A 26,738-nucleotide genomic window follows, 5' to 3' on the forward strand; every position below is an offset into this window, starting at 1 on the left:
TAATACTAAAAAGTTATGGGAGTGAGCCACTTTTGAGACGCACCCGGTATAGTCGAAATATAGTAAAGAGGTTATGAAATCTAGTACTGAAATGGTTTTTTCGCGTACAGTTGGCCATTATACAGTGTATTTAAAATATATAACAAACTATTTTTTTAGGAAAGGGCTGAAAAAAATAAACTGTTTGTGTATATTAAAATCCCAGAAGTGCCGGTAAAAGTTAGTTATAAAGGATCCAAAGAGAAAAATTTGGAAGATCTTAGGGATGTATCAATCGTTATTCCAACTTTAGAGTACCATAATATGACATGGACGTGGCTAGATTTACTGATGGCTATAAGAAACGACACTAAAAGGGTCTTAGTATCTCAGGTATTGTATTTTAATTATATTTGATATTTATTTTTGTACAATATCAACTTTTTGTTGTTTTTTGTTCTAAAATATTCTTTAAAAATACAAATATTCTTTCTAGTCAAGTGTTTATCTTTGAATAAGAAGGCTAAGGAAGGAGCATAATGCTATCCATGTATTCATGCATGGTGGGCGGAAAAAGCGCCATAAAAGCACTCTAGGGTGGGGATCCTTGACAGTTCTGTTTGACGATTCATTTGACACATTTGAATTTGATTTGAAATTTTGTGGATTTGTCAGTCTTTACGGAGCTTATTTTATGTTATTTATTATTTATTCTACTACTGATAGTTGTATCTATAGAGGTAGTAAATCTAGATGAAAATTGTGGCAGAACTTAAATTAACAGTGACACTATCGCGATTTATCGAAAAAGACTCTAAAATAGTTGGTTGTGTAGCGTGCGGTAGATATCGGCAAAAATTGAGTGAAATAATGGAACAACTTTTCGCTAGTAAGTGACTATATAATATACATACGTGTAGTAAACCGATCATTTATGAAATTCACTTAAATTCACTAAATTATATATTTTTCTTGCATTTTAGCTTTTATTTATTATTCGTCAAAGATTAGATGTCAAAGAATGTAGATACGTTAATTTGACTTACCTGCTTCAGTAGCGTATCGGATGTTTGTGTTAATAAATACTTATTATAACTTATCTATTTTTATTAGAATTATATATTTTTATAACAATTTTAATAACTACCAACATTTATTCACAACGTAAAATAAAATAACAAATTATTGAGTCTACCCCACGTCTACCCTACATCATAGTTTTACATTTTTTAAATAAAATTAGAACGACACTGATAAACCGGAATTTAAGTCGGCCATATTTGAGGCCCATCGCGGTGTACCTAAGATTTTTGATATGCTCCTTCCTTAGTCTTCTTATTCAAAAGTTTTTATACATATCAAAAATGTCATACATTGTCAAGTGTCACTGTTATTAATATAAACTATAGAGTGTAGAGGTAAGGAGAAATAACTCTTACGGGACTTTTATTGAAAAAGTGGTCACAAAATGGGAAAATAAGGGTTCGCCAAATAACCACAGTGGCGCTAAAAACGCATGATTCTAAAAAATGAAAAGTAACCATAGATAAGAGAATAAAAATACTCGTAAACCAAACATTACCCAAAAAAAATTGTTTTTATTTTTCAGGCAGAGTTTTTGAATATAAAATAATTATTGTTTATCAATATTTTGTGCTTTATTTATTATTTAACAATGGTTAAAGTGTATGTGGTGCGAAGTTGATTGAATAGCTGATGGAAAAATAAAGAGCAAAGGCAAAGCCTACGGTATGTAAAATACATAATATAATTCAGTATTGTATTATTTGTATTATATGTAAAAATTAGAGTCAATCAAAAGTGTAGTAAACATTTTTCGTAAGATTATTGACATACATGTCACAAAGTATATTTTTACAATCCTTTTTATAAAGTTACAACCTAAATAAAATTTATTTTTAATGATTTTAAAGTTTGACAGACATGCACAAATTGTTGGCATTTTTTTAAACAAGTTAAAGTAGGAAATACATAAAATTGTAGGTACTTTCAAGAAATATAGTTAACTGTAAGTGCTGTATTTTAATAATCTATCAAAAATCAAAATCATCAGGATAATATTAGGTATTGATTTTCAGACAAGAATTAGATTACAGTGATGGTCAAAAGCATTTAGATATTGCTTTGAAATCTACAGATAAGGTATGGCAGTTTCATTTTAAAGAACAAGATGTTAAAGTTTGTGATAAAATTGTCATCAGAAATACTGTCCACTTCAGTATTTACATAGGAAAATATTGGAGGATGAAGCTCTACCTACTGCCTCAGGTTAATTTAAATTCTGAATTGCAACAACAGCAACAAGCAAGAAGGGCACCATTAAATGAATATTATACACATAAGTACCGTATGATCGAATAAAAACGGCGTCCAGTTGGCTTGGAAATGACGATCGATGGCATTTCCTATATAAATTTACATATAAAATGACAGCGATCTTCATTTCATAGCCATCGCTGACGCCGTTTTTATTCGATCATACCAGATCATACGGTATTATTATACACAGAAAGAGTAATGTTATACACATAAATATTAACATTTTGTAGAGCAACAACACAATAAAAAACCAAAATATGAACACCAGCAACTAAAACAGGAACCATTAAATGAATATTATACACGTAAGTACAATTTGATCGAATAAAAAACGGCGTCAGCGATGCCTATGAAATGAAGATTGCTGTCATTTTATATGTAAAATGATATGGAGAATGTCATCGAGATGTTCATTTCCAAGCCAACTGGACGCCGTGTTTTTTCGATCATCAGTATTATTATGCACATAAATAATAATATTATACACATAAACATCCCTTGATAAAGATCAACATTTTGTAGAGCAATGACAGCATCAAATAATGGAAATAATGGACCCTACTGCTCAAATCAAAAACAAAATTTCAGCATTACCACTTTATTCATTATATCAATAAAAGAAATTATTGAGTTTATGAGTCTAGATCCTACAAGCAAGCAGATCTATCACATAATTTAAAATGAAGATTTATCTATTATAGTATGTATAAACACTTTGCATCTTTTATTCAATGTTGCAATGAATTAACAAATTGCAGGTAATTTATTCTAATAACGAAAAAGAAACTTTGGATCAAAAAATATTTTCTTCTGATGAGGTTTATGAATATTAAAGTCTGTTGAAGTTTGGCCATTATGTGTTGGTATACAATTTATTTATGATGTTACAGTAGTTAAACCATCCGAGTACGAAACATGTTTAAAATCCACTATTCTTAATGAATGGCAACTACCAACTAGAGAGGAAGCTAAGAGAAAGGTTCTATTGGGTGGACTACAAGGGAAAGGGACATATACATGAGAATCTGGAAGGGCTATAACATTATGTCTCAAGCCATGGGACAATAGGAAACGAAATTCAAAGGAAAATATTACAATACGTGGGATGCAAATTATAGTGCAAAGAATTGAGAAAAAGAATTATTAACAGTAGTTATAGTTACGATAGTTAAACCATCCGACTACCAAATATATTTAAAATCCACTACTCTGAATGAATAGCAACTACCAACTTGGGAGGAAGCTGCGAGAACGATTCTATTGGGTGAACTACAAAGAAGACATGAGCATCTGGAAGGGCTATAAAATTATATTATTATTTCACGTCCCAAGCCATGTTGGAATAGCTGGGAGTGAGAAGATAATACTGCACACGATTCTTGTCTAGAAGTAGTTGATATTAAGGTAGTTAAGCCATCCGACTATCGAACATTTAAAATCCATTATTCTGAATGAATGGCAACTACGATGGCAAAACGTAAATAAATACTTGTACAGTATAAAATTATATTATATTGGCTTAATTTTTATACTAAATAAAATGTGTTACGTTATTTTTGACCTGCATTATATTTATTTAAATCCCATATCATCAATTAAACTTTTAACAAAGTTTTTCCTAATTATAATTAACATTAATTTTAAACTAAAGCTTTTTCATCTTGAATGAGATTTACGAAATAACTTATGAGAAACAATAAAAAGAGGCTCTGATATCTGAATAATCGATAATAAAACCACATATTGACTTACTTTTATACTAAATCAATGTAGGTATGAAGTTATTTTAAAGCTGCATTATATTTATTTTAAACCCATCACCAATTATTACTTTAAATAAAATTTGTCTTAATTATAATTACCATTAATTTTAAGCTAAAACGATAAGAATATTTTTTCGTCGTCTTGAATGACATTTGCGAAATAACTTATGAGAAACAATAAAAAAAGGGCCTAGTCTATTGTTGCTGAATAAAAATCTGTAATTTATTTCATGCAACATGAAAATAAAATTGTATTTTTTTTAAACCCGCGGCTTCGCGTTTGCTTCACGTCAAGTATTTATGTCTTGAATCATCTGTTCTAAAATGTTCAGCGCATGTCTTAAATTTTAGAATCTTGCTACAGCAGCGCCATCCTAATTCTTCCCTTTTTTTGACCATTTTTTAATGCACGGAGTTATTTCTCCTTACCTCTACATTCCATAATATAAACTATATTTTTTTAAATGGAACACCCTATATGCTGTGGGTTAAAAATGTATTTGATAGAACATTTTTTTTGATTTCAATATATTATTATGAGTGCTCTTTCTTTTTAATATAGTCAGTCCCATGGAAAGGTCCCTAAGAGTGAGTTGTATTATCTGTAATAGGGTCCTTGCACGTGTCGGGTATAATTTAAATATTTATGATTTCTAATACTTAAATTAATGATTGAAATTCATTGAAATTCGCTTGGCGCGAAAACGAGGCGTGACGTCAAAGATCTTAAAGTTTTCGGCTCACAGCGAACGCATTCCATTTAAATTTTAATAAACTCTTCCCAATGACATTTGACATCTAAATAATTTCTGATTTATTTAGATGTATATGTTTTTTTTAATTTATTTAGATATCACTAGGTGTTTCAGTTTGTTAGAATTATGACAGATCCGGATTATAATAAAGCACAGACAATCTACGGAAAGTAGATTCGACGATGATCGCCTATTATTTTTCGCAGAATGTTTTGTTTACTTCTGCCAAAATTGATTTATGCTTACAACTTGTCAACAAGCCTATGTGAATAAAAATAGTCCTACTATATGTGTTTTGATTGATTTTATAAAGTTATACTTCGTCACTGAACAAGCATTTTTAATCATAAAATTGGACTGGTGTTCGGCGCCGGCGGTTTCTACTGTTTCATCCTTTTCATATTCATTGTTTTTTTAAACTAACAGAATAGATTCGTGTAAAATTCTTTTAAACTTTAACAGATATTACGTATGAAAACGTCAAAAAAAGGTTTACATAAAAATCCCTCTTATTTTCTATTAAATAATCATTTCCTGAATGTTTTTGCCCTTATTCATTTATGCCATGAATATTTTTAACGTTAACAGTAAGTATATTAAGATTTAAGTATATATTTAAAGAAAACTATAGGTTAAGTAAATAATTAGCATTTAATTATCTCAATTCATACCTTTAAATACAATACTACTTGTTAATATTTTATCTAGAAATTTCATAATTTTCATAACCTGTAATACATTTTCATAACCTGTAATAACATTAATATTATATCAATACCTCGTCTAATATCGTTAAACTTTTTTTAACTATTTTAACTGTTATTTGCCTTCTTTATGAATTATTTTTATCGAATTTCATCGACTTTTATTTAGATCTCGACGATTAACAAATTGCAGATTGATGAGATTGACGTTCGTTTGACGCACGAGCATGTATGCCAGAGAATATACTTGATGCACTGCCGTTCTTTAAAAGATCAGCCTGGGGGCGGACTTTTGTTTACTTCATCATCTGTACATACTTAGATATTGAGTTAGATTCCGTTTCATATTTTGTCGGTTGATTTTTGGTTTTAACTTTATGATTTTTGGTATTATTTATTATTGTAGTGCAAAAAAACTAATTATTTTGGTGTTTAAGTGACATAAACTACTACCAGATATGTGGTCACTCTCGGTTTCGCATAAAAAAAAATAGAAAAATTACACGTTGTGTAAGCGATTTAACCTAAAAGTGCCCATACATTTTTTACTCATCGTGATTTTTGTGTGTGTTTTTTAAGACTCTAACAATTCATCAATAAAGCTTAAGTGGAGTGTGTTTTTGGTGCTATGCCGCATCTTTGTTGTGTTCCTGGTGGAAAGGATAGTTATACTAGGCAGCCTAAAGTGTCCGGAAGAGCAAGAAAAGTGGGTACAAGTTATAAATCAAGAGAATTCTATTGAAAATATCTTTAATAAATTTAAAAATAATATTCTCCCATGATGGTATTAATGAAAACTGGACAATGTGTATTAAAGATCATGAAAAAGATTATTATTTTGAGTTCAAATTTTAAAAAAGGTTTTTGTAAAGACAAGACTGATACAATTTAAAAGAAGAATGTGTTTTTGTTTAATATATATTTTTGTTCAGTAATTTTTAATGAATAGTGTTGATTATTTATAATACCAAATTAATATCAAATATTTAAGTGATGGCTGAATACAATATGAATAAAATAACAATAAAATTATTATTTATTGTTATTTTATTAATTAGTATATTTCCATAATACAAAATTAAGTTTTAAGAATAAAGGTGTTACTAAAAATACTAAGAAATTCATATTTCTTTGTTTTAATTGGTCTAATGTTATTTACATTTTACGTAAGAATTATACCGTATCATCGAAAAAAATCGGCGTCTTGTTGGCTTGGAAATGAACATCGATGACATTCCCTAAATAACTGTACACATAAAATAATTAACTAGAATTTTACAATCTTGGAAAATTTGATATTCTTGAACCTTGTTTCTAAATATTCTACATTTTTTGATTTTCTTGGGATTTAGGTTCGGGAAAAACGCTGATTAAGTCTTCATTTGGTTTTTCATTATTTTTATTTGGTTTGGTTTAAAAAAATACGTTTCGGCTAACATTATAGCCTTCATCGGTGTTGTGTCATATGAAAAAAATAGTGTCGAATATAATCCAAAAAATTACATATAAAATATTCACACCACACACATAATGTTTACTGCGGACTCCATAGTCAATGTAGATAATTTTAGTGTTAAGAATAATAATTTTAAAAAATATGTGGTCATCTTTTGATAAGTTTATATTAGTTTATTAATTGCAGTAAACATTATGAGGTGTGAATTACATTGTATATGTAATTTTTTGGATTATATTCGACACTATTTTTCCTCATATGGCACAACTGATGAAAACTATAACGTTAACCGAAACGTTTTAAACCCAAATAAAAACTTAAACTTAAATCAGCGTTTTTCCAAACCTAAAATTCAAGAAACCTAAAAATTTTACATATAATTTTACGCCTATATAAATGCCCAGCGATCTTCATTTCATAGTCATCGCTGACGCCTTTTTCTAGATAATATTGTATTATTTGTAAATATAATTTTTCGAACATTGATACTTGCAAAATATACATATAAATTTTGTGAATGCAAATAATAATACATCACTATTAGTAGATATTGAATGTTTTTTGTTAAATTAGATCGATTTTCAACCCCAAAATTTAAAATATATTTACATTTTTACCCATTATCTTATGTACAGGGTGGGTCAAATTCGACGCTTTTAAATGAAACACCCTTTTTCTATAGGAGATAGACGAAAACTAATATCGGTGTCTGAGATCAATTTTTCATTAAAAACATGATGGTGAAAACCGCACATCAATATCTGTTACCGTTTCAGATTTGGGGTGGTTTTCAAAAATATGCATTTTAACAAATCGCTGTAACTTTTTTGCTATGGAAAATTTTGTATTTTTATGAAAATATTCCAAAGCACCTTTTTACGTAGAATTTAATGGTTTAAGTATAATTTTTTTAAAATTAATAATTTAAGAGTTATTAACAGAAAAATTGATTTTTTATTTGGGACACCCTCTATATTTTTAATTAACTGAAAAGAATTTAAAATTACCTTTCCAAAATTATAGCACGCTTGATATTTTGTTATAATCCCCTTCGAAATACAGAATTTTTAAAAGTTCGCCACTTTTAACTACTAGGCGTTGGACCCCTTATTGACTATATGCCCTTAATGAAACTCGAAAACATATTTTTCCAGCAAGACGACGGACGCTGAAGTTATCAGCAAAATTTTGCAGCCAATTTCAAGAATAATTGAATAGCTAACCGAAATCCCAGCCGTTGGCCGTCGAGAGGCCGCCTGACTTAGTGCCCATGGATCTAATCCAATGGATATATTTGCGGAAGAATAAAGATTCCTTATTCTTCCGTTTAATCTAGACAAGAATAATTAGAAATACTTAGCAGTTATGAGAGGGTATCTTTCACCTCCACTGAGTTAATGAATTCCGCGAGAAATGTTCAAAAACTGCTCCGTCTGTCCATAACAGAAGACGGTCGATATGTCGAATACCTATTGTAGCAAAATCTCATGTCTTGGTTTGTTATTTATTTTTATTGTTATTAGATATAGTTTAAATGTGTTGATGTTGGTTAAATATATTTTAAATTGTCATAAAATTCTGCATCTCTCATAGCAAATATTATTTTCGTTTTAATTGTCCTCACAGCTAGAATTTTTTTGCATTACAGCCGGTGCCGTTCAAAGCCTACTTATTTAAAGCGGGCGAATTTTTATAAACTCTATATCTCGAAAAGGAATCGAGGAAAATATCAAGTGTGTTATATTTTTGGAAAGGTAATTTTAAATTCTTTTCAATAAATTAAAAATATATAAGGTGTCCCATATAAAAAATCAAATTTTCTGTTGATAATTCTTAAATTATTAATTTAAAAAAAAGTATACTTAAACCATTAAATTCTACGTAAAAAGGTGAGTTGGAAATGTTTTCATAAAAATACAAAATTTTCCATAGCAAAAAAGTTACGGCGATTTGTTAAAAATGCATATTTTAGAAAAACACCCGTAACTCCGAAACGGTAACAGATATCGATATGCTGTTTTCACCATCATGTTTTTTGACAAAAATTGAGCTCCAGACACCGGTATTAGTTTTTGTCTCTCTCTCTCCTATAGAAAAGAGGTGTTTCCATTTAAAAGCGTCGAATTTGACCCACCACTGTACCTATACATTATTTGTACATTGTAAAACATTTGCTGCATTTGTATGGTTCATAGTTTATTTGCCAAAGTATTTATTACTATAAATAGGTATATATGTTGTAGTTATTAACTGTATATTATGTATATTTTATGTAAACTATATCAATTTTAAAATACAAACCAAAAATCTGAGGAATAATTATGTTTTCCATGTATTCTACAACATATTTATTAATCCGTTATATCTAACTAGCGTGACGTCATAAATCTCGCCCGCAGGCTGATCTTTTAATAGAAGGCACTGCTTGATGTATGCGTCAAATAGAGAAGAGCAGTGTTGTCAGATATTTTCGAGCGAATTTCTTCAACGGAGCGTTAAAAACCTTTTATATTCCTTCAACTTCACAAAAAAAAATACAAATCTTGTAAAAAATCACCAAATTTCGTGTATTTTACTTATTTTATAAAAAGGAGAAAATTTTTAAAAACTTATTTCTGGTAATTTTGGTACACTGATGTATTTATATAATTTTTTTATTAAAAAATAACATGATCAAAAATGCTGTGATAGATACTCGACAGCAGTATTATAAAGTATGTCTGTGTAAAAAATTCATTTCTTACAGTGGCTGCTTCAATCTAAAATAATTAATCAAGACGCCATGATCAGCTGACTTATTAGATATTTATGTTTTCCATTTACTTATTTATTTCTTTTCAACGTCAAGAACTTTGGTTTAGTTATGGTATGTGTGTTATAAAACGTGTTGAAAAATAAAAATGTATCTAATATTTTTTTTTTTGTTAAATGTTAAAATCTTTCGAACTGTGGACTTTTTGAATTGCTTTTAACTTCATCCTTAATTAAACACTGTTAAAGTGAAAAAAATAGATGTAGGATATAACAATAAATACTCCTACTACATATTTTAACAATTTTTGTTGTGCAAAGCTGCCAGAAACCTTCATATTGTCTTCTTTTTGGATAAAAATCCTTCAAAAATGGCCCTTTAATCGACGAAATTTGACTGTATTGTTCATATTGAAGTAAATCCTGCAATTCTGGCAACACTGGTTCTGTCATAATTCTAAACAAAGTGCAACCCTTTATTCTATATTTTTATTTAAATGGAATGTGTCACAATCATTAATTTAAGTACTTTCCAGATGGAATTTGTACAAACCGATTTTACATATATATGTTTTAGGTAAAAATGTATAGATATTTAAATTATACCCGACACGTGCAAGGACCCTATTCTTTGGCGTCGTCTGTCGAAATCTATTGTGAGTCGTTGGACAGACTATATATTTTTTTATAAATGATGCAGAAATTCTTGGAAATGCAGTTCAGTTTAAATAATGGACATTATACCTATGTCATATTATATTTTTCTAATAATTTAGTATAAAAACGTTTCGACCACAATCTGGTCTTCATCAGTTTCTCTACAATTGGTGGAAGAAAAAGAAGAAATATCGGGAAATAATAAAAAATGTCTATATCTATGTGGCGGATTCATCTATCCAAAAAAATCCTTATGGGTTTTTCGCCACTGCACTGCAAGAAAAATCTACAAAATAAAATAGTTATTTTTTGTAAACACTTCTGCGTTAAACCTAAACGAACGCTGCTTGTCAGAAGTTGTGTTTACAGTAATAAAAATTTGCCTAAAATTTTAAATTTAAATTTTTTTGGTGTTAAAACTACTTATTTCCAATTAAATAATGAATTTTTTCAACAAGATTTCGGTATGGCAATGGGATCACCTCTCTCTCCTTTGTTAAGTAATATTTTTATGGAAGATTTTGAAAATAATACAATAAATAGGTTTTCAAAAAAGCCTGTAATATGGCTGCGTTATGTTGATGATATTTTTGCAATATGGCAACATAACGTTTCTGAAATAGACATTTTTTTGGAATATATAAATTCTCGCGAACCTACCATAAAATTTACTTTAGAAGTAGAGAGAGGTAATCGTTTGTGCCGTTTCTTGATGTTTTAGTGTCAACATTTCAAAATAAACTAATTTTAGATGTTTACAGAAAACCCACAAACACAGATAGATACTTAAATTTCACATCTAATCACAGTATAAGTGTAAAAAAAGGTGTTATAAAAAGTTTATATGATAGGGCAAAAATAATATGTACAGATGACATTTCACTAAACAAAGATATAAACCACATAAAAAAATACATTAATAAAAAACGACTATCCACCATATTTTATTGACAAAACATTAAACGAAATACAAACCCCAAATCATAGACACAAAGATAACAATACACAATATATACAACTTACAATTCCATACATACGAGGCGTTTCGGAAAAATAAGAAGGATAGGAACACAATATAACATACAAACATCTTTCAAAACACAAAATACACTTAGATCAATTTTATCACATACTAAACCAATGAATACAGAACAACAAACAAAAAATGTAATATACCAAATACCCTGCGAATGCGATAAATTTTACATTGGTGAAACATCTAGACCCTTAGATGTTAGAATTAAAGAACATAAAGATTATTTAAGAAAGGGAGATTTTCACAAATCTAAGATTTGTCAGCATTCATGGGACACAGGGCACAGAATAAATTTTAATAACGCCAAAATTATAATGAAAGAAGCGATAGCCTCTATAAGAAAAATAAAAGAGGCTTTTTTAATTCAATCTAATAAAAATAAATGTATTGCTCATGCATCTGTAGATGTTAGTAATGTATGGCAATCGCTTCTTTGATTTTAAAGAAGATTACATAAATAAACATAACATACGTGAAATTTAAAAATAATCATACAGAAAGTTTGGGCTTTTTGGTTTTACCTTATTAAGTAATTATCAGGTAGTAATTGTTAATTTTGAAGTTTAACTTAATATAATGTCATTTTAACAGAACGTCAACGATTTCTTGTAGACGTATCTGTTTTAAAAAGTAAAGTGTTCTCGAATAGTTCAATTTAAATATTTTGAATAGTTTTTTTCTTGATTCTTTATATTTTTTTGCTTCCGACGACGGAAAGAGAAAACTTTCCGAAACGTTTAGGCAATTTTTTATTACTGTAAACACAACATCTGACAAGCAGCGTCCGTTTAGATTTAACGCAGAAGTGTTTACAAAAAATAACTATTGTTACGGATTCCGTGGGTCCACTAATTTAAACTCACGATAAAATACTTAACGAATTTATTTTTCTCACTTTATACACAATTACTAACTTAGAACACACAACAAACTAACTATTTATAAGATTCCTTCACCAAATTGTCCGATTTTCAATTTCCACGCGGTATATTCAAATTTCAAAAAACTGTCTCAGTTGTCGATGGCTCCGGCTTATATACTCTATTGACTGCTTCTCGAAATTTCTCCAATTCTCGGAAAGCGTACTTCTTCATACCAGACAATTCTATTGTCTGATTCCCTTACTTCTCGACTTGACTAAAAGATGGCGCCTGAAAAAGTCTTTTAATTTCTGGCGGATACGTTGCGGTTGTGCAGGCAACCAGTAATACATTTTAATTTCTGGCGGATGCGCCATTTTTCTTGACATTGCCCCCTCTCAAATTTGATCGTCCCGATCAAGGTTTCCTGTCTGGTATCTCTTCAATCGATCCAGATGAACTACTTTCATCTTACTTCTAGGGCTGCGATGAATCCGGTACACAACATCATTTATCCTCTTGATGACTGTATAAGGACCTTCCCATGCTGGAGTTAACTTTGGGGACCTTCCTTTCTTGCGCTGTGGGTTATACAACCATACCCTATCGTCCTGTTGAAATCCCGTAGAATTAGCTCTGAGGTCGTAATGAGCTTTCATCCGGTCACTGGCTAGCGCAATCTTACTTCTAACGGCCTTATGAATGTCCAATAATCTTTCCTTCCTAGCGATTCTTTCGAACGACAGTCCAACGCTATCCTGTTCCATTTCTTCCCCAGATCGAGTACTTGGTCTTTGTCTAGCTGCGCAAATCTTACAACGTTGACACCATTTCTTAACATCTTCGCAATAATCCACCCAGTAAAAACGGTCTCTCAGCTTACTCAAGGTCTTGTTTACTCCAAGATGGGCTCCAGTTTTACCACCGTGAATTTCTTCCAATACCTGGGTGACTTTCTTCCTTGGTACCAGTAACTGAGTTGTTACTGTCCTGCCATCCGCACTTTCCCACGTGCGCTTTATCAATCCATTCTCAATCACCAGTGAATTCCACTGAGCCCAGAGAGCTTTGAAAACGAGCCCTCTGTCCGCAATATCCTGCCACGGTGGTCTCTCGCCGTTACCTTCCTTGAGCCGTAGTATTGCTCCGATGTCTGGATCTTCCATTTGATCTTTCCTCAACTGTATCGTCGTCCATTGTTCGTCAGTTCTCAGTTTAAAATTCCTTACTCTGATAGTGCTTTCGCGATGTTTCATTTTCTTGCCCAAAGTAGCTCGTCGTCGATCTGGCTCGTTGTCGATAATTTGTACCCGTCCTACACGGCACCCAGCGGTTTTCTCTAGCTTCCCGAACACAGTCTTCTTGGTATCACCAGGTATCATCACAATTTTCGATGATCTTTCTTCCATATTTCCTGGTCTCTTCTCTTTAGATAAAGAAAATTCCTCATTTCCGATTTTCAGGATGTTTCTATGGTGATCGAACGAAAAACCATGTTGACTGATCACATCCATACCCATGATAAAATCATCTTCAATGTCTGCCACTAAAAACGCTATGCCGAAACTTCAAATTCCCTAACTCCAGTTCTATGAAAGCCTCTCCCGTACAACGGCCATTTCCCCGTAACTGTACGTAAATACACTCTTCTTCTCAGAGGCATCAGCTTCAATCCTTGCACTGAGTTAGTCCGCACCAACGATACCATAGCGCCTGTGTCCACAGTCATTCGAATTCTTCTACCATTGACCTTCCGTTGATCACCAAACTGTCAGCGGTTTTCCCTAGACTCTAACGGAAAACATCCTAGGGGCTCTGTTTTCTTCAGCCAATACTCGCTCATTAGTGTTGATTTCCTGGTGCCTATGTTCTCTCGATGGTAAACGGAATCGCATTTGGACGCGGCAATCCCGTTTGATGTGGCCATTCCTGCCACATCTATAGCAACTTATGTCCTGGGATCTTCCGATGTGCCGATGTTCTCTGGATGGTGAATGGAATCGCATTTGGATGCGACAATCCCGTTTGATGTGGCCATTCCTGCCACATCTATAGCAACTTATGTCCTGGGATCTTCCGATGTGCCGATGTTCTCTGGATGGTGAATGGAATCGCATTTGGATGCGACAATCTCGTTTGATGTGGCCATTCCTGCCGCATCCATAGCACCTCATATCCTGGAATCTTCTTTGGTTCTCTGTCTGGGTGTTGTTGACTCTCCTGTTCACTAGTAATTCACATAGTTTATTAAACATCTCCTCCACACGTATGTGAGAACTCTTTGGCTGTTCCTCAACCGTTACCGAGCCTATCTTCGGTTTAGGAATGGCGCTAAATGCAGCTTCTATTTCCAGCGCCCTGACGAGTACTTCGCTGCTGGTAGAAAATCGGGATATTTGCAGCGCCCTCTGTAATTCGTTGTCCCTCAGTCCGCTGATAAAGCACTGAGCAGCGAGTTCCTCCCTAAATCCTTCCGGTGCTTCAGGATACGCTAGGTGTACCAGCCGACGTAAGTCTGCTTCAAATTCCTGCAGACTCTCTCCGACCTCTGCAGGCGTGTCTTGATCTGGGCCTGGTAAAGTTGGCGTCGATGTTGGTCGCCATATCTTCTGTCCAGTGCAGCGACCAAAGTTTGGTATTCCTGCTGATGGGCTGCAGGAATAGTTTGCAACAGTTCCAGGGCAGGGCCACGCAGCGCGATGACAAGTGCCGCTGCTTTCTCCTGGTCAGTCCATCCATTGGCAGCAGCCGCTGCTTCAAACTGGCGGTGGTACATTGTCCATGTCGTTTGTCCATCGTAGGTCGGGGCCTTAAGGTTCGCTGTTCCAAAGACGCCAGGTGTCCTTACTTGTACCTTGGTCTTCTGTAGGTCCATCTCTAATTTTTCCATTTTCTGCTGAAGGCGCTCCTCCAGATCTTCTACGACTTCTTGGAAGTGGGTCTCTTGTCTTCGTTCCGAATTTTCGATACTCTGTTGAATACGGTCCTGCTCTTCTTGTTTGTCTTGTTCTCTTTGAATTTTTTAAATCTTCTAAAATTTTCTCAAGCCGGTCCTGTTCTTCTTGTTTGTCTTGTTGTCGTTGAATTTTCCAATCTTCGAAAATTTTCTCAAGCCGGTCCTGTTCTTCTTGTTTTTCTCTACGATGTCGCTCCTCGAAACGAATTTCCAAATTACCCAACATTTTCTCAAGCCGGTCCTGTTCTTCTTGACGTCGTAATTTTTCCTCTTCCTTATCTTTACGTAGTCTTTCTTGTTCTTCAGCTTTCTCTCTTCTCATATTCTCCATAAAATCGCCCAATAGTTTGCTTACTTCCTCCATTTTCCTCGCTTGCTGTCTCGTACCAACCATAAAAATTCCCAAATTCGGTGTAAAAATCGTCCAATCCACTTAATTTCTTCTTAAAATCCTCTTGAATCGCACTTCCGACACCAATTGTTACGGATTCCGTGGGTCCACTAATTTAAACTCACGATAAAATACTTAACGAATTTATTTTTCTCACTTTATACACAATTACTAACTTAGAACACACAACAAACTAACTATTTATAAGATTCCTTCACCAAATTGTCCGATTTTCAATTTCCACGCGGTATATTCAAATTTCAAAAACTGTCTCAGTTGTCGATGGCTCCGGCTTATATACTCTATTGACTGCTTCTCGAAATTTCTCCAATTCTCGGAAAGCGTACTTCTTCATACCAGACAATTCTATTGTCTGATTCCCTTACTTCTCGACTTGACTAAAAGATGGCGCCTGAAAAAGTCTTTTAATTTCTGGCGGATACGTTGCGGTTGTGCAGGCAACCAGTAATACATTTTTAATTTCTGGCGGATGCGCCATTTTTCTTGACACTATTTTATTTTGTAGATTTTTCTTGCAGTGCAGTGGCGAAAAACTCATAAGGATTGTTTTGGATAGGAAATAATACATTAAACATTTTTTTTTACGTTGACTTACCTACATGTCATATTTATAAATTGCAAATCCACACACATGGTTATACAATAATACACAAATATTTTTTATTTGTTAAAAATATGTAAATATGTAAGTCTAAGTATATGTTTAACTATGTTTAAACTGAAACCAATAAAGATATTAATATTTGACTATATTATTTTATCAACTTTCGATATAAAAAAATTCGATTTAGATATGTTAAAAAGAAAGGGCATGTGTGATATATTTTTGAGATCATAAAAAATGTGCCTGCAAATTTGTCAAAATTGTAGTCCGCTTGGTCTTTAAACTTTTTAATAATACGGTGTTATTGCAGTAATATGTTTTTTTTTCTTCTATTATTTAGGCTATTAAACAAAAGTTACAATTAAAACGAAATACTGGAATTAGAGAAGATAGTACTGCTCCTCAGGAGGAAGACAAGGCTAAGATGCTGTTAGGCTCCAGACATGTAAGATTTACTTATTATTTATTAAAAGAATTTTATGATGAAAACTTATAAAATGTTAAAAAAAAATCAAAATATTTGAATGCTTAATTTTTTTGGTTACATTTAAGCATTATTAGATTTTTTTCTCTAAATATGTATTAAACAGTCGTAGAAGAAATTATTTATTATTCTAACATTGTACACTTTGGTTTTAGGCTCCCGAAAATAAAAGCATTCGAAAGGGTGTCAGCGGAGTTTTTAAACTTGGAAAATAATGTTATTTTTATAATTTTAACTTAATACTTATATATAGGAGGCTTCTACTTAATTTTTATAACATAGTTTTTTATTAAGAATTATAATTAATTTTTAAAACATGTAGATAATAAAGTAATATATTTGATGATTATGAACAGTTGTCATTTATGTTGTTATTAAAGTATAAAATGCCCACCTCTGATATACTCGTACAGGGTCCGGCAAGGGTTTTCATCAGTATTTTTTTTCCAAGCCACCCAATGATTTTTGTTTGGTATTTTACAAAGAAAGCGCCATATGTAATAAAACCTCAATATTTGCGAAACTTCTAAAAATCCTCTATTTCCTTTGAAAGTGTCCATTGAAAAAAACGAAGATAAACTATTTATTTTATATTTTACAAAGTTTCGCATAGAATTTTGAACACCCCGTATGGTTTAAGATTACGATACTTGTAGCAAAGTAAGTACAGACCAACTACAGTATTATATACAACTAAATATTTTTTTTTGTTTATTTACTATCTTTGAAACTATCAAAACATATTTAATAACAGAGAAACTGGCTGCTGATACGTACATATACGTAGACGTAAAACATCTTATACATATGTAAAAATATAAGAAATGCGCGTGCGTAAGTAAACGTTTACGTGTTTGTAGTCGGTGCCGTTCTTCTCTAATATCATAGGATTATTTAAGTTGATCAAAAAGGAAACCAAAAATGCAATTATATACAGGGTGTTCTAATTAAAAAAAATATCCCAATCCACTTACTTTTTTGGACCACCCTGTAGAAGTTAAAATATTTTTCTGAAATACATCCTAATACATATTTTAGGTTTGCACATAAACAAGATTCCTAACTTTTTTATTATAGGAGCTACAGATGCCCGACGCAACTTTTGCCCCCCTATCATGTAAGATTTTGGAAAAATGATTTTTTAATTAACTGTTTTAATTTATCGTTAGGATTTTTTTTATTACCAAGAAATATTGAAATAACATAAAGAGATGGTAATTTTAGATAACAACAAATATAGTCTGTCCAACGATTCAGGGAAGATTTCGACGACGATATCCGAATAATGGCGTAAAAAACAATTTGCCTGTGAATTAACTCATAATAATGAATAAACTTGATCACACCTAATTTTTTAATTTCATTACACAGATTATGTACAGGATGTCCCATTTTAGTTGTGAAATCATACGGTATCTGTGTTATTAGTAAAGATAGGAGGATGCGGTTTGCACAAACGTGCCACTTTTTTATCAAACGGAAGATGCTGTCCACAAAATTTTCATAGCCCTCTTCGTTTCTGAGCTACAGGGTCTTTTCGAAAATTTTGCAATTTGGTTTGGTTTCAGCGAATCGCTCGTCGCTTGCTACTTGCCATTCACCACCGAAAGAATATGTGCTCTGCGCACGCAACTTACTGTTTGGCGTTACGTTACGGGTACAACAAGCGCCGGGCGAAAAACCGTATTTTTAAATACGAGCGATGGAGCGATATTTCGCTCGATTCAATAATCGGGTACTCGATTATTGAAATTAATCGGTTTTTCCCATCACTAGTCATTTGTAATATTGATAGCATACCAATATATGATATATGTAGCTAGAATAACACCGAAAAAAACGGCGTCAGTGATGGCTTGTAAATGATGATCGCTGTCATTTTATATATTTTTTTATATAAAATTTTGTGGGCAATGTCATTGATATATATGAAACAATATGAAACCCAAGCATATACCAATAAAACTTTTATGTCTTGAAGGATTTCGATATGTGTCATATCTTTATATTTAAAAAATGTACATTTTTATTTACTTTTTAAAACACTTTTACTTTTACCCCTAATCGTATCAGATTTTAATGTTAAATAAAATTTACAAATAAGAGCTTTTTATACTGAATATCATTGTCATTGTATCAAATTTGAAATACTTTTTAAATAATTTTCACAGAAGAACTGTAGCATTATCCAGAGATCATTATCCTTAGACAAGGAAAGAGAGGGGACGGGTAACATGCATATTCTCCCGTGATCGGATAGTGAGGCCAAAATTCGATCGGCGGCCATACTTTGGTGACAAGATTTCGAGGTGACACCGAGCGAATTTTTATGTTTTTTGTGACAACTGTTTTGTTTTAAATTTTTAAACTGTGTTATTTAGTATGGTGAGATGTTCAGAGTATGGCTGCAAAGGCCGAAGCGAGAAAAAAGTGGCTGGAATTACATTTCACAGGTAAAAATCGATACACAACTTTTGTTATGTGGTCATAAAATGTACATTTTTTTCATTATAGCAATAAAAATATGTAAAATGCTTTTAATATGTCTTGTACCACATCCAAACCAAACTATTTTTAATAATTCCAAGTAGTACTTTCAATATCCTGTATTATAATTAATGTTTGAAACTATAAATATTGCTACACAGACCGGATTTCACCAGTGACGTAGGGAATTATAATCAGAGAAATACAATTTCTGCAATAAACATTTTTTTATATATTTTACATGTAAAAAAATGTATAAAGTATTGTTATCAAATATGTAAAATAATTGTAAACTATAAAAAATGAAAAATTCTAGTGATAAAAAATCTATATGTATAGTTATATAAAACTTAAATTTACCTGCCAAGATTTGTTGGGGGTGGACAAACTTGTGGTGGGCTACTTGTTACTACATACATATATTTTTTTAAATATTCTTTCAAAAAATTTGCTAATTTAAGTGTATAATAATAGTTTCAGTGAGTAATTAATAAAAATTTAAAAATAAATAAAATAACACAAAGCTTCTAGAATTGTTTTATTTTTGTGTGAATAAATTCGGATATTCTTAAAAATAGGATATTCTTATGATTGAAGGTAACAAATATTAAAAATTACAATATTCATTGAATCCGTACGCAAGTGTGAAGGGTAATGGCTAGATTCATTATTATACCGTATGGTCAAAAAAAAACGACGTCCAGTTGGCTTGTAAATGACGATCGACGACATTCCCCATATAATTTTACATATAAAATGACAGCGATCTTCATTTCATAGCCATCGCTGACGCCGTCTTTTTTCGATGTCTTTTTGTATAGTTTTTATATGTAATAGCAAAGAATATCTTAATACCCTAGAAGTCTCGTCTCGCATCAAAATGTGACCTGTCGATGGGGCCTCGCTTTGGCGAGCGAGGCCCCAACTTCGTTGGGCCTCGCTATTTTGCTCGGAATTGAACGAACAGACGCGCGGCGTTGCCTTGTTTTGTGTGTACTTTCTTGAATAGTTTTAAATTATAGTTTTAAATTTCATCTATTGCTATAATCAGTCTTTCCGCTCTCCGCTCTCCGCACTCCGCAGTTTTCATATAATATTATCTATATAATTCCCGTGTTACAGTTTTGGGTGGTTTTGGTTACCGTACTCCTCCGAAACGGCTTGACCGATTTTGATGAAATTTTATATGTATATTCAGTAGGCCTTAAGTGATAAGGGTAGTCCACCCCAATTTTTTTATTTTGTGAATTTTTTTTTATTTGGCATTAAAAAATACAAACAACCCTAAATTTTCACCGTTCTACCTTCATCCCCTATTTTTTAATAGGGGTTGTTTTTTTAATTTTTTGTTACCATCTCCGAAACGGCTTGACCGATTTTGATAAAATTTTATATGTATATTCAGTACGTCTAAGAATAGGTTGTTATCTATTTTTATACCCTTAACTGATAAGGGTAGCCGAGAGGGTAGCCCACCCTCATTTTTTTTTAGTTTTTGAAAAGAAAAAAATGTTTTTATTTTTTTATTTGGCATTAAGAAATACAAACAACCCTAAATTTTCACCGTTCTGCTATCATCCCCTATTTTTAATAGGGGTTGTTTTTATTTTTTTTGTTGCCATCTCCGAAACGGCTTGGCCGATTTTGATGAAATTTTATATGTATATTGAGTAGGTCTGAAAATAGGTTGTTATATATTTTTATACCCTTAAGTGATAAAGGGTAACCCACCCCATTTTTTTATTTTTGAAAAAAAAATATTTTAATTTTTTATTTGGCATTCAAAAAATACAAACAACTCTAAATTTTCACTGTTCTACCATCATCCCTATTTTTTAATAGGGATGTTTTAAATTTTTGTTACCATCTCCGAAACGGCTTGATCGATTTTGATGAAATTTTATATGTATATTCAGTAGGTCTGAAAATAGGTTGTTATATATTTTTATACCCCTTAAGTGATAAGGGTAGCCCACCCCCATTTTTTTATTTTTGAAAAAAAAAAATATTTAAATTTTTTTTATTTGGCATTAAAAAATACAAACAACTCTAAATTTTCACCGTTCTACCATCATCCCCTATTTTTTAATAGGGGTTGTTTTTTTAAGTTTTTTATTACCATCTCCGAAACGGCTTAACCGATTTTGATAAAATTTTATATGTATATTCAGTACGTCTAAGAATAGGTTATCTATTCTTATACCCTTAAGTGATAAGGGTAGCCGAGGGGGTAGCCCACCCTCATTTTTTATTTTTGGAAAAATTTTTTTTTTATTTGGCCTTAAAAAATACAAACAACTCTAAATTTTCACCGTTCTACCATCATCCCCTATTTTCTAATAGGGGTTGTTTTCTTGTTACCATCTCTGAAACGGCTTGGCCGATTTTGATGACGTTTTATTATGTATATTGAGTAGGTCTGAAAATAGTTTGTTATCTATTTTTTATACCCTTAAGTGATAAGGGTAGCCCACCCCCCATTTTTTTATTTTGAAAAAAAATATTTTAATTTTTTATTTGGCATTAAAAAATACAAACAACTCTAAATTTTCACCGTTCTACCATCATCCCCTATTTTTAATAGGGGATGTTTTTAAATTTTTGTTACCATCTCCGAAACGGCTTGATGGATTTTGATGAAATTTTATATGTATATTCAGTAGGTCTGAGAATACGTTGTTCTCTATTTTTATACCCTTAAGTGATAAGGGCAGCCCACCCCAATTTTTTTTATTTTTTGAAAAAAAAATATTTTAATTTTTTTTATTTGGCATTAAAAAATACAAACAACTCTAAATTTTCACCGTTCTACCATCATCCCCTATTTTTTAATAGGGGATGTTTTTTTAAATTTTTTGTTACCATCTCCGAAACGGCTTGATCGATTTTGACGAAATTTTATATGTATATTCAGTAGGTCTGAGAATACGTTGTTATCTATTTTTATACCCTTAAGTGATAAGGGCAGCCCACCCCCATTTTTTTTATTTTTTGAAAAACAAATATTTTAATTTTTTTTATTTGGCATTAAAAAATACAAACAACCCTAAATTTTCACCGTTCTACCATCCTCCTCTATTTTTTAATAGGGGTTGTTTTTTTAAGTTTTTTTTTACCGAACTCCGAAACGGCTTGAACGATTTTGATAAAATTTTATATGTATATTCAGTACGTCTAAGAATAGGTTGTTATATATTCTTATACCCTTAAGTGATAAGGGTAGTCGAGGGGGTAGCCCACCCTCATTTTTTTATTTTTGGAAAAAAAAATATTTTTTTTTATTTGGCCTTAAAAAATACAAACAACTCTAAATTTTCACCGTTCTACCATCATCCCCTATTTTCTAATAGGGGTTGTTTTTTTGTTACCATCTCCGAAACGGCTTAGTCGATTTTGATGACGTTTTATTATGTATATTGAGTAGGTCTGAAAATAGTTTGTTATCTATTTTTTATACCCTTAAGTGATAAGGGTAGCCCATCCCCATTTTTTTTTTATTTTTTAAAAAAAAAATATTTTAATTTTTTTTATTTGGCTTTAAAAAATACAAACAACCCTAAATTTTCACCGTTCTACCATCATCCCCTATTTTTAATAGGGGATGTTTTTTTAAATTTTTTGTTACCATCTCCGAAACGGCTTGATCGATTTTGATAAAATTATATGTACATATATTCAGTACGTCTAAGAATAGGTTGTTATCTATTTTTTATACCCTTATGTGGTAAGGGTAGCCGAGAGGGTAGCCCACCCTCATTTTTTATTTTTTGAAAAGAAAAAAATGTTTTTATTTTTTAGTTGGCATTAAAAAATACAAATAACCCTAAATTTTCACCGTTCCATCATCATCCCCTATTTTTTAATAGGGGTTGTTTTTTTTAAATTTTTTGTTACCATCTCCGAAACGGCTAGACCGATTTTAATAAAATATTATATGTATATTCAGTAGGTCTGGTTTGGTTTGGTTTGGTCACAACCTATTCCCAGGTTATCTATTTTTTATACCCCTAAGTGATAAGAGTGGTCGACCCCAACTTTTTTTATTTTTTAGACAATTTTTTTTTATTTTAATTGTTTTATAGGGAGTGCTTATTTTTTAGGGGGTGCATGTCCAAAATTTTCTCACTTTCATCACTTAAGGGACCTCTGTACAAAATTGCATATTCCTAGTCCTAGAACGGATTTTACATAAAAATTATACAAATTTTTACCCTTAGTTTTATCCCCTTAAGGAATGAATTCCAAAAATCGCTCTAATTATTCAATTACGCTACATAATAAACCTCTGTGCAAATTCTCATATTCCTTGAACAGAATTTATTGTTCCAGAACGTTCAACCCCTCATTTCACACCCTTAGAGGGTGAATTTCCAAAAATTCCTTCTTAGTGCTAAATTACGTTACATAAGGATACTTTTAAAACCGATTTTAACAAATTTTTGTACAAATTTTCATCCCTTATTTTTTAGGGGATGCATGCCTAAAATTCGCTTCTAGGTACTCACTTTCATCATTTAAGGGACCTCTGAACAGAATTTCATACTCCTAGTCCTAGAACGGATTTTACATAAAAAATTATACAAATTTTCACCCCTAGTTTTACCCCCTTAAGGAATGAATTCCAAAAATCACTCTAATTATTCAATTACACTACATAAGGAACCTCTGTGCAAATTTTCATATTCCTTCAACAGAATTGTTTCAGAACGTTCACCCCTCATTTCACACCCTTAGAGGGCGAATTTCCAAAAATTGCTTCTTAGGGCGAAATTACGTTACATAAGAAACGTCTGCAAAATTCATACTTCTAAAACCGATTTTAACAAATTTTTGTACAAATTTTCATCCCTTATTTTTTAGGGGATGCATGCCTAAAATTCACTTCTAGGTACTCACTTTCATCATTTAAGGGACCTCTGAACAGAATTTCATACTCCTAGTTCTAGAACGGATTTTACATAAAAAATTATACAAATTTTCACCCCTAGTTTTACCCCTTTAAGGAATGAATTCCAAAAATCACTCTAATTATTCAATTACGCTACATAAGGAACCTCTGTGCAAATTTTCATATTCCTTCAACAGAATTGTTTCAGAACGTTCACCCTTCATTTCACACCCTTAGAGGGCGAATTTCCAAAAATTGCTTGTTAGTGCTAAATTACGTTACATAAGGAACGTCTGCAAAATGCATACTTCTAAAACCGATTTTAACAAATTTTTGTACAAATTTTCATCCCTTATTTTTTAGGGGATGCATGCCTAAAATTCACTTCTAGGTACTCACTTTCATCATTTAAGGGACCTCTGAACAGAATTTCATACTCCTAGTCCTAGAACGGATTTACATAAAAAATTATACAAATTTTTCACCCCTAGTTTTACCTTTAAGGAATGAATTCCAAAAATCACTCTAATTATTCAATTACGCTACATAAAGAACCTCTGTGAAAATTTTCATATTCCTTCAACAGAATTGTTTCAGAACGTTCACCCCTCATTTCACACCCTTTAGAGGGCGAATTTCCAAAAAGTGCTACTTAGTGCTAAATTACGTTACATAAGGAACGTCTGTGCAGAATTTCATACTTCTAAAACCGATTGTAACAAACTTTTTGTACAAATTTTCATCCCTTATTTCTACAGGGGATGAATGTCAAAATTAGCTTCTGGGTACTCACTTTCGTCACTTAAGGAAACTCTGTACAAAATTTCATACTCCTAGAACTAACATATTTTGTACAAAATTTCACCCCCCAGTTTCACTACCCTTAGGCTATACATTTCCAAAAATCGCTTATCAATGTTCAAATGTGCCACATCTGTGCAAAAGTTCATACTCCTAGTAGGTACAGATTTTTCTTGTATAATTACACCCCTTTATCTAATTACACCCCCTTATGGGTAGAATTTTAAAAAATTACTTAGTAGTACTCATCTTAGAGAACGAATTAATATTCTCCGTATTTACTCCAGTTTCCTAATACTAGCACAGATAACACATAATCATACTAGTTAATTTTTTATTGGAATAGAAGTAATTTTTATTAGAAGGTACAAAAAAATTAAAAATCTAAAAATTTTATTTTCATAGCTACGTTTTTATAGCCTTAGGATGCCTCATGTACTAACGAATACGAAATATATAATCAATACATATTTCTTTAAATATCGAGAAATAAAATATGTTTTGGCAACACCGTACGAAATATCGCCGCGCGTAGTCCTGAAAATTTAAAATATTAGCATTTTCAGGCTTCGATTATGTTCAAAAGCGCCACCGTGTGACAAATCACTAAAGCTTCCACACGAGAGTTCTTAAAACTATAATATTCTTTGGTAATAGTCATTTTATATGTAGAATTATATGGGGAAGTCATCGATCGTAATTTGCAAGCCAACTGGACGTCGTTTTTTTCGATTATACGGTATAATAATGAATCTAGTCAATTCTCTTCACACTTGCTTACGGATTCAATATTCAATGAATAATGTAATTTTTAATATTCATTTGTGAAATTGTCATTTCCAAACAAACAAGACGCCGTTTTTTTCGATCATACAGTATATATGTATATACACGTTTAAAATATATGTTATTACATTATTTTTTATTTAATTATACATTATACACACGTTAATAAAAAATAATTGTCTTGATAATCAGTCCACTGTGACTGTTAAATAAATTTTGCATTATCGACTTAGATATTCTAATATTATAAAGGTGATACCTGGGTGAGACTATAAAATACAAAATTGTACATGCATTACTCAAAAATGAACGATATACCGTATGATCGAGAAAAAACGGCGTCAGCGATGGCTATGGAATGAAGATCGCTGTCATTTTATATGTAAATTTATATGGGAAATGTCATCGATGTTCATTTCCCAGCCAACTGGACGCCATTTTTTTTCGATCATACGGTATTAGTTTACGTTTTACTAAATATTTTGTACCGTCTAGGTACAAGCTAATTTCTGATGCTACGCCATTGGAGAATTTCGCGTGGTGACAACTTGCCTCACTTTTAGCTGCCGTGTTACCTGTCCCCTCTCTTTCCTTGTCTAAAGTCATTATCCTAGTCAAATACGGGTTACCCAAATACGTTTTAATAAATTATAAATATCCTAGTCAAATACATTTAATTAAAACGTATTTGATCCTAGTGTTGTTGAAATAAAAATGTATTGCTGGTTACGTGGTTGCTAAATTTGCTAAATAGCCAGATTCTGTGGCCAGATTGTATTGCTAGTTGCAGAATAACCGAAGTGCGGGAAATATTAATCTTTATTAAGTTAAAAGATGGTTAAAAACCAATTAAAAACAGACCACCAAATTTCCAATGTTTAATTAATTCGTATATCTAGATATATATGGCCCTAATCAATCCCAATCATGAAGGTAAAATTATGTAAAAATGTACTTGCAGGATTTCAAATGTTACATTTGACCTACTATAATAATCTTTTAGTTTTTTTCTCCACTTT

At 31.8% G+C, this 26,738-nt stretch overlaps 1 protein-coding gene and 1 long non-coding RNA gene across 2 annotated transcripts in view; both read left to right on the forward strand.

The window, feature by feature from the left end:
• LOC115874258 (protein KIAA0100) overlaps positions 1 to 17,119 on the forward strand; it is an 88,733-nt gene extending 71,614 nt beyond the window's left edge. Inside the window, exons 37-39 of the mRNA XM_030889359.1 lie at positions 160 to 372; positions 16,614 to 16,718; positions 16,913 to 17,119. Coding sequence (XP_030745219.1) covers positions 160 to 372; positions 16,614 to 16,718; positions 16,913 to 16,972 — 378 coding nt within the window. The 3' untranslated portion in view covers positions 16,973 to 17,119. The remainder of the gene's footprint in view (positions 1 to 159; positions 373 to 16,613; positions 16,719 to 16,912) is intronic.
• LOC115874260 lies at positions 2,893 to 3,675 on the forward strand. Its single transcript, XR_004048811.1, has 2 exons — positions 2,893 to 3,019; positions 3,078 to 3,675. It is a non-coding gene; the product is annotated as an uncharacterized LOC115874260 (long non-coding RNA).
• Positions 17,120 to 26,738: the final 9,619 nt, after the last annotated feature.

The sequence above is a fragment of the Sitophilus oryzae genome, unplaced genomic scaffold, assembly GCF_002938485.1.
Source record: "Sitophilus oryzae breed Bouriz unplaced genomic scaffold, Soryzae_2.0 scaffold_125_pilon_pilon, whole genome shotgun sequence".
Lineage (NCBI taxonomy): Eukaryota > Metazoa > Arthropoda > Insecta > Coleoptera > Curculionidae > Sitophilus > Sitophilus oryzae.